At 44.0% G+C, this 16182-nt stretch overlaps 1 protein-coding gene across 3 annotated transcripts in view; it reads left to right on the top strand.

Annotated features, from left to right (window-relative positions):
• The first annotated feature begins 4604 nt into the window (after positions 1 to 4604).
• Positions 4605 to 16182, top strand: part of casz1 (castor zinc finger 1) — a 47240-nt gene continuing 35662 nt past the window's right edge. Inside the window, exon 1 of one of the 3 annotated variants that reach the window (XM_088367369.1) lies at positions 4605 to 4936. In XM_088367369.1, the coding sequence (XP_088223495.1) occupies positions 4858 to 4936 (79 nt within the window). In that variant the 5' untranslated portion in view covers positions 4605 to 4857. The remainder of the gene's footprint in view (positions 4937 to 16182) is intronic. The other 2 variants (XM_088367366.1, XM_088367378.1) reach the window with 2 other exon arrangements.

Below are 16182 nucleotides of genomic sequence, written 5' to 3' on the forward strand. Positions count from 1 at the left end.
CCTGTCATCGCATCAGCTTTCTTAAATTCAGTGCCAGGACAAAGTTGCCAGGGAAACACATCCACAACTGCGTGGGAATGTTTTGTTTGGGACAAGGGCGTGTTATCTTTGCAGGTCGAGGAGTGGAAAGGGTAGGGGAAAAAAAAAAACTTGACTCGCCCAAACCAAACTTTCACCCGAAAGCCTGCCCCCTGCTACGTTGACACAACACTGTCAAGAATTAGTCAATTCTAAACACATGCTTGTTGAAATGCTCTTTTTTGCTCTTGTCACTAAGCTCTAATACACTACGTATATTTCATACACTAACAAGAGTGTGGCTGGCACACCTGCGGTGCCAAACACAGTCTGAAGACTTTTGTCACGGCCGCGGCAAGTCTGTAATTACTGTCTGACGGGTCTTAGCTGCTGCCTTAAAATGGTGTTTATCCTGTCTGACCCAGACAGCCGAATCACAGCTCCCAAAACATTCTCTCTCCCTCTTTTTGTGTCCCGGGCTCGTTGGGTTCAGTTAAGAACCGTCGCCTTATAAAAGAAGGTATGCCTTTCGCTCCCCTCTGACACACCCACGCACAAATAAACATAAAAAGCTCATTTGTTAGCGCATTCATTTCAAAGGCCTGCGCTGGAGAATATTGTCGGGGGGGTGGTGGAGTAATGCTTTGTCAAATGTTGACATGTGTTGCAAACATGGGGCCTTCAGCAGCAGTGTTTGCCGGGGCTGCTGCGGCACATTGTTGGCACATGAAGAGAGGATGCTTTGAAACAAGATTAGCCTCCAAATGGCCCCGCCTGACCCAACCAACCCCCTCCTCACTTTGCCCCATCAGTCCTCCCGTGCATTTGAGCGCATCCACGCTCGCCTGCACGCGCGCCTGCACCGAAACGCTAAATGATCGGATCAGGTGAAATATCGCGCCGGTCTGTTGTCTCTCTGCGCTGGACGCTCTTGTTCTGCTGCGAGGCCAAAAAGTTTGGCGCGTGGTCAGGGTGCGCTTTGCTCGCCAGGAAGAGTCCATCGCTGTCACCAAGGCCGCCCCCCCCCCCCCCTCCCCTTGGCTTTGGGTCAGGGTGACACCGGGCAGGGGGAGGGAAAAAAATCTATCACCCGACACCCTGCCCCACAAAAATGAATAAAAATTGGAAAACAACATGCAAGGTCCGCTTAATACAAGAACACTTGCGATATGCTGATGTTTTGTTTTGCACACTGTGTTTGCTAAATTGCCTTTGACTGCGTGCATCAGTAATGAAACTTTATGTCCTTGTGGAGAGGGCAGCAAGTCCGTTCCAGTTAGGACCGGGACGATCACTTCTGTCTTGCCATTGTAAGACTTTTACTTTTCCTTTCTAATCCACGTGCTTATGAATAAATGAAGCACATGAAGTCATTTTTTCCATATTTGCGTAAATTGCTTTAAAAGCATTTTATCATGTCATAAAAAGCGCAATTGATCTGCTGGGCTTAGCCCATTGGACAGCTGTGTGTTTTGTTAATGGCCACTTTGCTCCAAGCAGCTTATTAAAAAATTTATATATAAATGCTAAAATTGCATAAATTATTTAGATACAGTAAGCATTTTTTTTTTTCGTTTTACTCTGGCAGGGAGGGGCTGCTATCAGTATGGAAATTTACCACAGTGTGATATCGTAATATATCCGGCCCGGCACATATGTGTCCTCTTCGCTACACCCCCGCACGCACATGCAGAGACACTAGGAGAGAAAAAAAAGTATATATTTTTTGATGACTTCGTTTCAGCAACCACGGAATGTCACCCATATCCCAGTTGATTGTACTTTCGAGTTTTATGATGTTTTTCCATTGATTTGTTTCCCCGGCGCAGCTGCCGACCTCTATTGAGGGACGAACATAATCAGCGCTGACGCAAATTAGATGGTTATTCGTTTCGAAAATTGACAGAAAAACAATAAAAAAGATGAAATGCTCCCAAATCAATAGATATAATGAAATTCAAATAATCCGAGAGATGGGGTCTCCATGGCAACTGATAATGTGGAAAAGAAAACAATTTAATAAAGGACAGACACGCTTTGAAAACAGATTGGGGAGGGAGGGGGTCGGCTGTAAAGCGGGGAGAGGAAGGTGGGGGAGACGGAGGGATAGACGGAGGGCGGGAGGGAGAGAGAGGGAGGGAGGGTGGCCGAGGGGGTGTTTGAGGCTCTAGTGCTTGCTCTATAGCTTGTTTCCCCCGGCGTGTGAAGGATCTGTGTCTGTCCCAAGGACACTGCAATAATTAGAAAAGCTTTCAGGCCAGAAAGTGCAGATTCAGGTTTTAATACACAAAATTATTTCAGGGGCAGTGAATCGGAAAACCATTTGTTGGTGACCTTCCCGAAAGGCCTGCCCCCCCACCCCCACCCCTCCAACACCCTCCATTCGGTGTGGGGCAAGATGGGGAGGCTATGTGGCAGCGCTGGCTGAGTTATAGCATATTTGTGTTTTTATAGAGGCATGGGGAATGGAGTTGGGGGCGAAGGGGGGTGTATGAGCTAAATGTGCGCCTATGATTGTTTGTGTGTGCATTCACAGGGGGATGGGTCACAGGGAGACCTTCATGTCTCCAGCGTAGAGTTTTTTTGGAAAGAGGCAAGGATCAGAGCGGGGAGAAAGTACGCCAGCGACAGACGGCGGGAAGTTGAAAATCCGGCTTTATTTACAGATCACTTGTCAAAAGGAGCAATTTAAGGGGAATATGCCTGTTCCTGCGCCGTGACAGGCAAGGTGGCTCTTTAGAAGAGGGATGAAAAAAAAGCAAGAGCAAAAGACAAGCATGAACCTGAGTGCAAGGTAGTCAAACAGACTTTTTCTGTTGAAGACACAGAGCAGAGAGTGGCGAGGGAGGCGAGTGGGTGTTAAGTGACTTCATTTGTAGTCTATTTAAGGCATGTTTTACTTGTTCTTGTGCTGCTCCTCCATCACCTAATACTGCCTCTGCCTTCTCATTCCCCGGTGTGCAGTATTTGGAGATAAAAAGCAATTATTTTCTGTCGTTTGGCTAAAAAGCTGTTTGTTTTTCAGCCTTGCCTGCAAAACAAGATTTGCAAGTACGTACTTAATTCAAACATCCGCGTCCTGCTGTTTTCACAAGGAGTTGAGCCTCAATTTTTGTGTCATTAGAGGGCTTCGTTTGATTCAAATAAAGTTGATCCACCCTTTGTTCAAATGAGCGCACGTCCAGGATATCACATCTCGACTGCAGATACCTTATCCTGTTCTTGGCAGCAATAAATAGAAAAACAAGTCCTCACACAAACTTTGACCTGATAATAACACTTGTGATATTTTAATGGTGAGACAACTTGATGCGATCAGCACTTTCTGCATTATAAACTATCTTTAGTAGTTGAACAATATTTGATAAAACAAATCAATATATGAGAATATGAGCAGGATAAAGTTCCAGCCTGTGTTAATCTCAGTGCTTTCTTATCTCCAAAGAAGAATCTGACAAATGCGCTGTGCCATTCTGCTGCTAATGAGACATCGCACTCCTTTGTCGAGTTTTAAACAATCATTTTGTTCCTTCCCCTGCATGATGTTTTTAAAGCAAACACGTTAAATTTGGCGTTAACAAGATGCAGCGCACCAACACGGCCTTGTTTAAACTCTTGACAGTCACATTCCAACTTCTTATCCGCTGGGGATTGTGCCGTTATTTGAAGACAAACACAAGAGATGGCACTCTTCAGTGGGACAGCTCTTATGCTCCAGTATTGATATTACAATGTGAAAAGTGACCCTCAAGTAGGAGAGAAACTAGAAATTCCCCACCGCAAACTAGCTGAGAGCCTTCAAATCTAACATGCCAGTGTCAATGAGCACTGCTTTCTATATTTTTTTTAAATAAATAAACTCCTGTTAAAGCTGAAAGATGAGTCGGCGTGTGTTTGTGCACAAGTGCGCACACCCATCACACACATACATACGCACACACAGAGCACAAAGCAAGTGTTATCACTGTTAACAGCAGCACAAAACAGTTGATAGCCTGTGTTGTGTTTGAGTGGAAATTTGTGAGTCCAGAAACCCCCACAACAACCCCCCCCCTCCCCTTTCAGCAGCCGGTGTTGCACTGTAGCTCAGCTTTCGTGTATGAATGTGTGTGTGTGTGTGTGTGGGGGGGGGGGCGGGGGGGGGCGGGGGGGGGGGGGGAGACCACCACACTTGAGGGGCCAAGAGCCAAGGCAGGTCAGAACCAGAAACGGCTGATGGCCAACTCGCTGTTCAAATCACACACTTTGAGGGCCAACTCGCTGTTCAAATCACCCACTTTACACCTGTCCCTCTCTCTCTCTCGCTCTATCTCTCTCGCTCTCGCTCGCTCGCTCTCTCTCTCTCCCTCTCACACACACACACACACACACACACCTACACACACACACACACGCACACACACACGTGCACACGCGCGCATGCACACACACAGACACACACACACAAGCCGACACTAACGCAGGTCATGCTGTTCAGCACAGGGTTCTTTGTGGCAGTGACAGGGGGTGTCCGTTAAGTGGCTTTCTCTTCCTGTGTGTGTGTGCTTGTGTGTGTGTGTGTGTTTGGTGGGTGTGGGGGGGACTGTGTGTGTAAGTGTGTGTGCCTCATATGTCTGTTGGCTGGAGAATCTCTATGAAGGACCCCTACTGGTAAAGTGGGTAAACTTGCACAGCTTCGACATCTGTGCTCAGAGGAGGGGGGGGGAGTGGAGAAAGACAGTGAGAGAGGAGGAGTAGGAGGAGGATGAGGAGTACAGAGTAGGAAAGAGGAGAAGAGTGTGAAGGAGAGAGGGAGGGAGAGAGAGAGCTGAGCCTCGGTGCTGAGCAGTTGAGGAGAAAATGCCTTGTTTTGTGGAGAGAATCCTTCCAGGGCAGGAGGGAGAGGTGAGGCAGAGCGTGGAGGGCGGTCTGCTGCCAGGTAAGACTCTCACACACCTACCCAACCCTCAGCCCCCCCCCAACACACACACACACACACACGCACAAGCGAAACACACACACACACAGTGTTACCTCGAAGTGAACTGCCGGGCTACTACTTGCAGCTGTCAATGATGGCGTGGAAGTGTGTAGAGAACAGGTGTCAATGTTAGTTTGGAATCGCTCTCTTCATAATGATGACGATGCATTTTTGCATTTAGAGCGTGATTTATATTGACAGACATGCAACTTTGTTCAAAAGTTCTCCCCTTCTTCAAAGGAACAAACTTTCATTACTGTTCAAAAGTAGGTTTTCTGGTTTCTTCAGAAGTCACATGTTAAATAACTTGTGCAAATCCTCCGTGGATGAAACATTTTACAACGGGAGAACTTTTTTTGCAGTGTTGTTATGTTATAAAAAAAAACTTTAATCACTTTAATTTATGTTTTCATTTATAATTGAGTTTTTTTATATTTAGAATTGAGTTATTGAAATTGAAATTTAGTGTCCAAGACTGACCGGGACAATACAACAGCACAGATACCAGAGAGGGGACAAAACTTTTAAGTGTTACAAATTAATAAGGAACCGGTAAAATAAATTGTAAATTCAAGCAGCCAGTTAAATGTCGTTTTGAATACACAACACTTTACATTTATTCTGCCTTTTTAGGAGTTTGACCTCAAATAAAAGATTCTAACGTGCTGGATTTCTGCTCAAGTAAAGGATTACTACTCTGCCCACCACTAATGATATATTATTTCACTTTATTGCAAATGCATTTGATATTTTATGAAGCCCCTATTCAAGCAGTGGCAATGATTAAAGGCTACATCAATACATGGCCTAAGTACACCGTTGCACAGGCTAAAAAGGGAAATGATTCAAAAGCACCTTATATCCCCGTTGCTCTAATGTCAAATGCAGATGTGGTTTTTTTTGTTTTTTTTTTCGGACACGACATCGAAATAATTTGCAGTGTGGAAATTGATTTGGCGGTTGAGACGCAGATGTTGTGATGGAGAGGTTTGTCATCTGAGGCATTTTCCACTCTGCACATGTAAACACTGTCTGAGGCTCAAGAGTACTGTCCGCGCCGTCGTGAAGGGGAGCGAATCCTCCTCGCGGACAATTCTATTTTCTTTTGCTTAAATAAACACGGCATCATTGAGCGCAAACACAGATTTACATGCGTCCCCTTGGGCGTCCACCTTGGCATGCCGCCACACCGTGGTCCTCGTAAGTCAAGATGAGGAGCAGGCACAAGTCGGTGAACTTTTAGGATCGCGTTTATTTGTCTTATTAAGTAAATAAGTGGATAAATAAATAGATAGATGGATAAGACACCAGCTTCCTGAGTGAGAGGTGAAGTCAGAATTGAATTTGGATTGTGTTACCATGACGATCTTGAAACCCCTCCCGTGTCCCACAGGGCCGCTCTGGTTGCCGTGCGCCGGCGCGTGTTTGTTATTTAACTTTATGTGTGTGTGTGTGTTTGAGCAGTGGGTGGTGGTAGCTGCATTCACCAGAGAGACATTGTACTAAGCAGACATTTCCCCCTCTGTTTTCACTCTGACCTGGTAGGAGATTGATGACTGAATTGTGGAGTACATGTTAACAGTAACCGGTGATTTATGAAGATACTTAGGGTAAGTGAGGCCGCACAGGCTGGAGGGGAAGAAAAAAGGGAAAAACAGATATAGCCTTTTAAGTTAATGTAAAAATATAGCCTTTTTTAGTCATAATTGTTATTACTGCTGCCGGGGCTGCGCAGGAGGGGTGACTTGGATTTGAGATGTGCACAAAGTGCAAAGTGAGGCTCTTTCTTTTCCGTTGGCCACATGCCTTGTTTGGCTTTTGAACTCAACTTCAAAAGCAACTTTACTATGTGGAAATACAATTCAGGGAAAAAACACTGCTACATTGGTGTCACGTATATTATATAATGTACAGGGTAACCTCAAATAATAAGAGGTAAAAAAAAAAAAATTTACAAAAGACGCTTCCTCTTGAAACCACAGTGGAAAACTTCTCTTGGACGACCTTTTGCACTGCAACAAGTGCACTGTGTGCTTTGGCTGCCCCACTTAGCCCAATTTCTCAGTCAGCCTCGAGATGCAGTTTTTGATTCATTATCTTTTTCTTGGCTCACGACTTCCCGAAATATTATTCACAAGGGGGACATTACCTCTCTATTCAAATTTTGGAATTCAATTCACTTGGATGTGATCTATGGCAGTTTTAAGCAAAAAACAAATTTGGGAAATAAGGCTTCCTGTAGAAAGAAGTATAGTACACCACTTTTTTTTTCTTTCAAGCCTCTACTGAGTGACTGAGTGAAATGTTTCCCCTTTTCGCTCAGGGACAACTTTATTTCTTACTGGGGATTTAACACTCACTCAGTCCCCACATAAATACAGCGTCCCTCAGCCGTTTGCTCGTCATAACTCACGCGCTAACTCTCCAGCTAACTAAACTCATATAGCAGAGCCAATGCTTGCTTGTCCTTTTACCTCAGTCTCTCCCTCTCTTTTTCTTCCCTTAAGCTGATTTATACGAGACGCGATCTCCTCCAACTGCTGCCTCACTGGGCGGCTCTGATCATCTCCTCGGCCCATTCGTGTGGTGCGTTTTACAAGAAATGGCCATTTGAATATGAGCCAGCCTAATCTCCTTCAAAGTCAATCGAACGCACAGAGAATGGACGTCCCGGAGCGTCCCGGAGCGTCCCGGTACCTGTTGTAAGCAATACAATGTCACTATTCCTGCAGTTTGATAAATAATAGGTACCCAGCAGCAGATAGGATTTGTTGATTATTATTTGTTTTCAGCTGACAAGAGCGCTCAGGTGGGTTATTTACTGCGCATCTGAAGTCACAGTTCAACAGAGCCAGAGATAAGTTCAGTTTTCCGCTGTATGATTTTCAACGCTGAATCCTGATCTGACTTGTGTTTCCACTGAGGGGTGTGTAGTCCATATGACGATAGTGGCATCATTTACATAAAGTCATTGACATCAAGTCAAATGTTTTAGGGCTGTTTGCAAATTAGAAACACAAACAACTTTTGCAGTCCGTCGAGGTCCTTTCCATGCTGGCTGGAATCCTAACAGAGGCGGCAGAAAAAAATGTGGTGGCATTTGTTATGTCAAGACCCTTAATAACTTTTGACAAGAGAAAACAATACTGTACCAAACTGTAGCGCAAACTGGGCTGGTAGCAGTTGGCAGGTTGGGAGGAGACTTTCTTTCCTTCTGGTAGGGTTCCTGTATTGGTTAAGTGCCTCCTGGCGCCTTCTGTTCTCACTGTTCTGTCCCAAAGGCCCGACTCTGACATCTCCTGAAGCATCTAAAGACCCTCTGAAGTCAAAATCGCCCATTTTGATGTCTCGTGGCAGTTTGTTGTATTTGCGTTTGAAAACACGGTCCTTGCTTAGAGATATTACCCTCAGCACTTGTTGGTGGATGGGGGAGGAGGCTTGCGTTTGTCTTTTTCTCCCCCCATCTCCCATCTCTCTTTGCTGTCCTTCCTCCCTTTTTGATCTCGCTATCAAATCTTCCCTTCTGTTTTATGAGTGACGTTTACCCCAGAGCGGCAAGGGAAATGGCTGGCGTAAGAAGACGTTTGAGAAAATGCGTCTTAGCAAGCGATCACCTTTGATATCGCCAAAGTTCCGCCGGGAGAGGAGAAGAAAGGCAACGAGTTGAAGAATTGTTGGAAATGAAAAAAAGGACTTGCAGGATGGAGCCTCGCTGTGATCCCAGCCTGTAAACCAACATTGTACAGTAGAGCAAATTGTGCGGTGACGCATCATGGTTCACTCTGCTCTTGTCCACCCAGAGGACTGATCTGGATCAGGGATAGCACGCGGTGTATTTTATTGCACACCAGCTGGCCACCAAGTAATCTCATAATGATACAATGACATTGCGCACACACACGCACACTCATTTGCGCTAACAGGTGCTGCCATCAAACACTTTAGTTGTGTCAAAAAAAAAAAAGAAGAAATAATGGTGGAAGTGAGTCTTTGTCGGAGGACCGGTGAAACGAGAAATGTTAACTTTAGTAATTACTACCTCCATGGAGAAGCAGTGGAGAGGACAGCGAGTCAGGCATGCTACGAAGGAGGGCCCCGTGTGCACATAATGATGGGGTATCACTGCAGCTCTGACTGTGTTAATCTCGGAGCGCTACATGTATGCATACGTGCGTGTGTTTGTGTGTGTGCATGTTTCTGTAGCCTTCTGATCCAGTGCCTAGGTGTATTGCACAGTGTCTTTTAATCTGTAACATTCAAGAGTGTAACCTCTAACTAAAGTATGCCTGTGGTTTAAAAGCAGGCTAGGCTTATTTCTTTGATTGTTGCCATTGGTGTGCCATTGCATTTAAGTAATTATACATGATAAATACTTGAGTGCTGTGATTGGCCATCAACCTGTTTAAACCTATAATGTCAAACATATTTTTCACTCGAGGACAATACTTGATGACAACATATAAAAAAGATGCCATTCACTTTTTAGCCCGGCTATACTTGAGCAACGTGTTAATAATGTAGGCCCCCGCAGTGACAGTCACCGTTTCTTGAAGACCTTTGGGGAAAAGCACGCAACCGACAAGGCTCCTTCTTGACTTGAGTGTGTGCGCTCTTTGCAGAAGAGAGGAGCAAAGAATGGAGCAAAGCGTTCAGGGATGGAACAAGTGAAACTTTCGACGTGCTACACCTTTTCCTCTTTTTTTTCCACCTCCTCTTTCCATTTGAAGTTCTGAGGCACTCCTCATTTAAGCCTCATCGCACAGGAACACAGGAGAAAGTGTAATGAATATGTATCAAGACAGCATATGGCAGCAGTAGCAGTGGGACTAGGTGTGTCCAGAAGGTAGAGTGCTGCCAATGCATTATTCTCCATTCAAATCAGAGAAGAGGAGCTGAAAGGTGTTGAGCACCTTCTCAGATGGGCCAGTCGCAGAAGAATTACAAAGAGGCACCGTGTGAAATGAGCAAACAGCGAGAGGCTGTCATCAGTACAGAAAGCAGTTAGGTTTTCTTGATTTAATTTTTTTTTTCACCCAACCCGCCGCTCGCTGACACAAACGTGATTAAAAGTGATCTTTCTGACACATTAGGATGCACACGGGAAGTAACCTCCTCTAAAGCGTTCATTATTAGATGCATGACAGACCTGAATATTTATAAAATACCTTTTAATAATTAATAGCAGCAATCTGCTCCTGTAATTCATCAGATTTGCACTTCAACGGAGTATCCGTTTTCACTTTAAAATAATAATAAGAGGAATATGAATGTTGCAGAAATGTAAAACGGGCAGCTGGATGCGTTCGTCGCTACGGCTTTTGCCGTCGCGAGTTCAAGTCAAACTATATTTTAAGCCTTCAGTATTGCGCGGTCTGAAAAGCGTCAGTTGTTGTTGCGTGTGACAGCTTAGTGAGCGGCTTCTCTCAAGTGTCATGAAGATGCAGGAAACAAAGTTGGTTTGGTGTAGAATGCTAAAGTAGTTTCAGTGGTTTTTATAAAAAGCTAATTTATTTGTTTGAGTCAACTTAACAGCACTTCGTTCAGTTTACCAAAATAGGTAACCGTCACACAGCTCTGTTTGTTTCATTTTTTATTTTTATTTTTTTCCCAAACCCCTTTTGAAAGGATTGTTTTATCACACCTTCAAACACAGTCACTGCGCATTCCTCATTCGATTGAACTCCCAGAAACAACATTGTTCCTGTTTCAGGTGAAAACTGCCATGTTTGATTCCACTTCCTACTGAAGGTCTTTCAAAAAGTGTTCTTTTTTTTCCACCCAAATGATGATGCGGTTTGTTTGAGAGTGTGCAAAATATGACCTGTAGCTTTAAACCATTGCAAACTGAACCCACAATAATAACTCTCTGACACTATTCTATTTGTAAAAGACAAATATTTGTCACGTCTGTAAATACTGTGGCCGGTGAGTATGCACAGCAGCAGCATATCATACTCGTCCCCAGCCACATATGTATGCATGCGCAACAGTCATATCCTACCGACATCTCAGACTTACTACTGTCGCTTCCATCCTGCTTGTAAGAAAACAAATGCAGTATCAATGAGGAGGTCTATGAAATCCCACAAGCAGGAAGACTCTTTCTCTTCACTTCCTCCTGCAGTCCTACAAAGAAGCGAGTTTCATCAAATTTTAATCAAGCATCGACAAAGTTTGTGCTGTATCATTTTATGGATGTGAGATAGAGAAGTGAGATTGAACAGGGTGACATGTTAACAGACAACTGTTAAATCTGAAGTTCAGAAGAAAAGAGCAAGAATTTTAAAGGCAGGTAATGATACTAAATGTCTGGAAAGACATTTTTCTTTTGTCTATTGAGAAAGTAAAGTCTGCTATGTCAGGGGATGATGATGGAGGTCAACAAGAAGTAGAAAAACAAAATTGAAAGGTAACCTTGGACATCAATAAAGTCAGTCCTCAGGCACATGTGAGGGGATAAAGAAAAGTTACAGTAGCTATGAAACCCTCTCCTCTCTTTTTAGAGCCCGGCATCAGGGATTTTATTTATTTATTTATTTATTTTATGTCGGAGTGCCTTATATGCTGTCAAAATGTCTTAAGCCTCTTATTAGAGGAATGCCACAGCTCATTTCCTTGTAATGCCATTCATATGCTGGTGAAAGAGGGCATGTCTAAAGATCTAAACAGCCGGCTTTTTAGGCCCCACATTAGGGCTTGTGTGTCATTGATTGACATTATTTGGCCTGACAGGGCCTCACATCAAGGTTAACCTCATGGACAAAAGCGCTGCCCGCACCAACACACATCGACACACACCGATGCGCTATCCTCATTCGCTCGCTCACATGCCGTCATACAAAAAAAAAAAAAAGATCCTCAACCTCCTGTTGAGAGCTGTGGTGATGGTGTGTGTGTGTGTGTGTGTGTTTGTGTGTGTCATCTTCATTGTTGTGAGCGTGATGCCAGGTGGAGATTTCAAGACTTAATTGATAACTAATGGAGCGGCATGTGCTGAGTTTACCCTGGAGGATTGACACTGTGTGTGTTTGCGTGTGTGTTTGTGTGTAGTTTGACTTACTCAGCAGTGTATCTCCGGATTGTGCTGAATTAAATATGACCCCAAAAGATTACGACGTGCAGTGACACGTCAGTCTAGAGCATCTGACCTCTTTGACCAGCGGGTAATTGTCTTTTGCATACAAACAAAAAGTGTGTAACAATTCTGAACTCTCACACACACACACACACACACACGCACACACACACACACACACACACACACACACACGTGCACACACACACACACACACACACACAAACAGGCATCATCTCACTCTCAACAAGCCACAAAGACAAAGCGAGATCCCCGTGACCAAACTACAAGTGAAGCAGTTAATCTGTACAGATATTAGCTGAAGGACCCTTGAGAGGTGCATCGCTGAGCCCCCTTCTCCACTATACTACCCACGATGCCTTGCTGCTGTGCCACACGCTGCAGCCGTGGGACAAACACACACACACACACACACGCACACACACACACACAAGTTGTCTGATCATTTACCGCGGCGCTCGGTTTATCGAATTGCACCCCTGCGAACGTCTTGAACGTGAACGTGGAAGCTGAGGCCCAAAACGAAGCTGCAAGAATAAATTACTCTCGCTATTCTCAGCAAAAGCTTCTGAACCGTGTGTGCCAATTGTGTATTTATTTAAAGGCTAGACTCATGAAATTGAAACACCTAAAAGCCAAGTCATCCCGCGCTTCCAGCTGCGAGTCCAGACTTGGCATACAATATTAACAAGTTAGCCATGTGCCCGGTGAATTACTCAAAGCAGCAAACTCAATAAAATTTGGGTTTTTTTTTTTTTTTGGTGCGTGGCTGCCACAATGGGTCTTGTCACTCATGTCAGATCCTTTCATTGCCCTCAAACCACTTTCGGCTGCTTGTCCTCTGCTCTGGAAAAGACCATAATTACACTGTTTGTGATCAAGCCTCAGGGCGTATTTGTCCTCAAGTTCAACATCTTTTCCTCTTCCCTCCGCACTTCAATTGTTTTCTTCGGCCATCGTCCAGTGCGCCTTTCCTACTTTAGCGTTCGCTTTTGCCTCGTAACGTCGTGTTTGTGTTTTGTGGCGACATGACGGGAGCATGCCGCTTAGCTCGAAGGCTTGTGTGTGACAATAGCTCGTAGACGGTGCCAATATGAACGCGTCCAAATGGGCCATTCAAGGGTAGCCCTTTTGGAAAGATGGCACGTAGAGAACAAGGTCACACTCTGGATTGAAAGCAGTAAGTGCTTTCTTGATAGCTCATAGAACAAAAAAAGAAAAATAAGCAGGCAGATGTGCGAGCACCTGATTAATAATAAAATAGATTTGTGTGAGGGGAGGGGTGTGCCAAGAAGATTTTCTGACCCATGTTCATGTCGCTGCACACCTGCACGCATGCATCGATCCTGCAGTGGAACCTCAAAAATCCATTCGATATCCAGAAGATAAAAAAAAAAAAACCTGAAAGGGAACAAATTGTTACAAATTGATAGTGATGGAAGTTTTCCACAGCCGCGTGCAGGCTCCCACCTCTTCTGTTCTTCTGACTCTTTCTGCTCAGTCATATTTGTGATCAATGTGTCTACTCTGCTGTTATCTTTTTTCATAAAAGGAAACAGAAACACCCCGTCAACCAGGGACCGCCAAAATGAGCAGATTTACATTCGAGTTGGGGAGCGCTGTCCCAGCACCAACTAAAGCGGTTCCTTCAGGAAGACGCTGAGGCTCAGGTGGGCTGGCACGGCTCAATATGCTCTGCCAGCCCTTCTACCTCCAGTCTACACCCTTCTTTACAGCCTCTTCTCTCAATCCCCACTTCACATAAACTTTCCTCGTGATGTGCCCACCCCCAAATCTTCATCTATCATCTAGTTGGCAATGGCATTGTTTTTAATCATCAGAACCTCAAAATTATTATCGCTTCTGATGCGGCAATTAAAACTTCAGGTCAGAGGCACAACGAGCGGTGATCAGCAGCCGAGCTGAGAAGTTTTAATTAGACGATCAGAACCATTAATGCACAAAAAAAAAAGGTGTGCGCTGGGAAATTAACAGGAACGTCTTAATCAGGGTTAGCGACTCCGAAGAGGAGTCAAGTGAACAGAGAGCAAAAAACAAATCATTTCCGCACCACTGGGACAAAACTCAATTAAATATGGATGCGGAAAAATGGAAATTTCTCGGCATCAGCTTCACAGACTCTTAGAAAAGTGTAGCAAAATCTCACACAGGGGTTGACGACCTTGCTTATTGTTATTCTTGTGTAATAAAAATGAGAAAAGGGGCCAGATGCTGGGGTTCAGGCGCTGTGGCGCACGTCCCCCAGTGGCTTTCCGCTTGACTTCCTTGCGCAGGAGAACAATTTTAAACACTCTGCCTGTGATGGGCGCTGCAATTTGGATAACACACACACACACACATATCTCAAAGACACAACCAAGGTTCAAGGAGGTACACACTGATTGATTCATCCACCAAGGTTCATAAAGTTATAAGCTAAAGCAAATCTCAGTTGCATCATGTAAAATAATCTCCATCTCACAGACCCTGTTTGTATTAATTAAGTCTAGATATTGCTTACTTATTTGCCTCTGCATCATTCATATTGGAACTCAGCAGGAATCTTCAACAAATACATTTAAATAGTTTTTATGGGCCAAATGCATTTAGTGTGCTCATGACACTAAAGTAGGTCTACATCAACATCTACCACTCTTATTCGGACTATAAAACTCATCAGCGCCACAAACAAACTATACTATAGATTTATGGTCCGCACATTGTTTTTTATAGCGGCACCGCACAAGAAAATCTACATGTAATTATTTACAACATAAGGCATAAAGTACTAACAAAATGGATGAAGAAAGCCAACTTAGCTGTGACACATTCTGTGTGCTGTCCTTTAATTTCTTTGAATTTGTTTTTCACCATAATACCATCAGTGGAAAAGAATTGGACCCGGATGTAAAGCCAGACAGCGGTAAAGCCGTGACCCCCGCTCGTCACAGCCATCATGAAAATTCCCGCACGCTTTACTCGAAAGCCGCCTTGATTACAGTCTGTTCGCGTTCACACAGATAATGCACTTCCAACAGCGTTATTAGGATTTGAAACGCCACTTGATTGGGTGTGATATCATTCTGGCACGCAAACAGAGCGCCTACAAAAAAAATGATTAAAAAAATAAGACCTTTGGGGAGTCGTCTGTCAGCTCCACAGAGTGTCAAGCGGCTATGAAAAGAAGCAGGGCCCTAAAAAGAACTTTCTGACTCAACTTGAATCGGAACCAAGCCCATTTTAAAAAAAAAAATTGAATTATTTCCCATCATTTTCTTCAGTTTTTGGCCTTATACAGACATGAAATGGTGCTTGTCCTTTGCCCTGCACTGTTTCCAGCAAAAATAGTGTCACACTTAACATAAGCAGTAGGAGAAATTAGGTTCAGATGTTATGTTTGACTTCAAACCACATCTTTTTTTTCAACTCACAATCCTGACTGAGCTGTCAGCTCATTGACAATTAGCACACAAGAGTAAAACAAAGTGTAAATCGGTCCAATCCGCACGGCAGCCTTGTTTTTCTTCCTGATATTCATTAATAAGGCAGAACGCTTAGCGGACTCGCTGGGAGGTGGAGGAGTCTCTCCCAGAGGGAAAAGTTGTTCTTTCATGTAGGTCCCCTTAGATTTGATATCATTGTACGCTATCATGCACACAAACGACTTGAGGTAAACAGCTTTAGTGTTACCATAGCAATCTGTAATGTAAGCAAAGGGCAAAGAAAAAAAAAAGCCGCTGCGGACAGAAACCTCAGCATAAATAATAGTGAAGACAGCTTCCATAAACCATCCAACCTTAACACCATCCTCCTAGGAGGCTTTTAAGTAAGTTCTGCTCACGTTCTTTGTTGTTAAAAGAGAATCTTACATAAATAGTCTCTCACGGCGAGAAACAACTGTGCAGGGGTCATTTTCTATGAGGATCCAGAGATGGCAATGCAAAGGAATAGGTAGTTAAAGCATGAAATACGGAACACGGTAAAAAGAAAAAAAGACCTCCACTGCAACACCCAAATGACCTCAATCTTCCTTGGAGTGTACTTGTAAAAAAAGTTGGAAATTTATGTCTTCCACTTCCTAATAGTTTTTCCAGCTGATTTTGTTTCT

Source organism: Syngnathus floridae, chromosome 2 (genome assembly GCF_059516105.1).
Source record: "Syngnathus floridae isolate MCC-2025c chromosome 2, RoL_Sflo_1.0, whole genome shotgun sequence".
Classification (NCBI taxonomy): Eukaryota; Metazoa; Chordata; class Actinopteri; order Syngnathiformes; family Syngnathidae; genus Syngnathus; species Syngnathus floridae.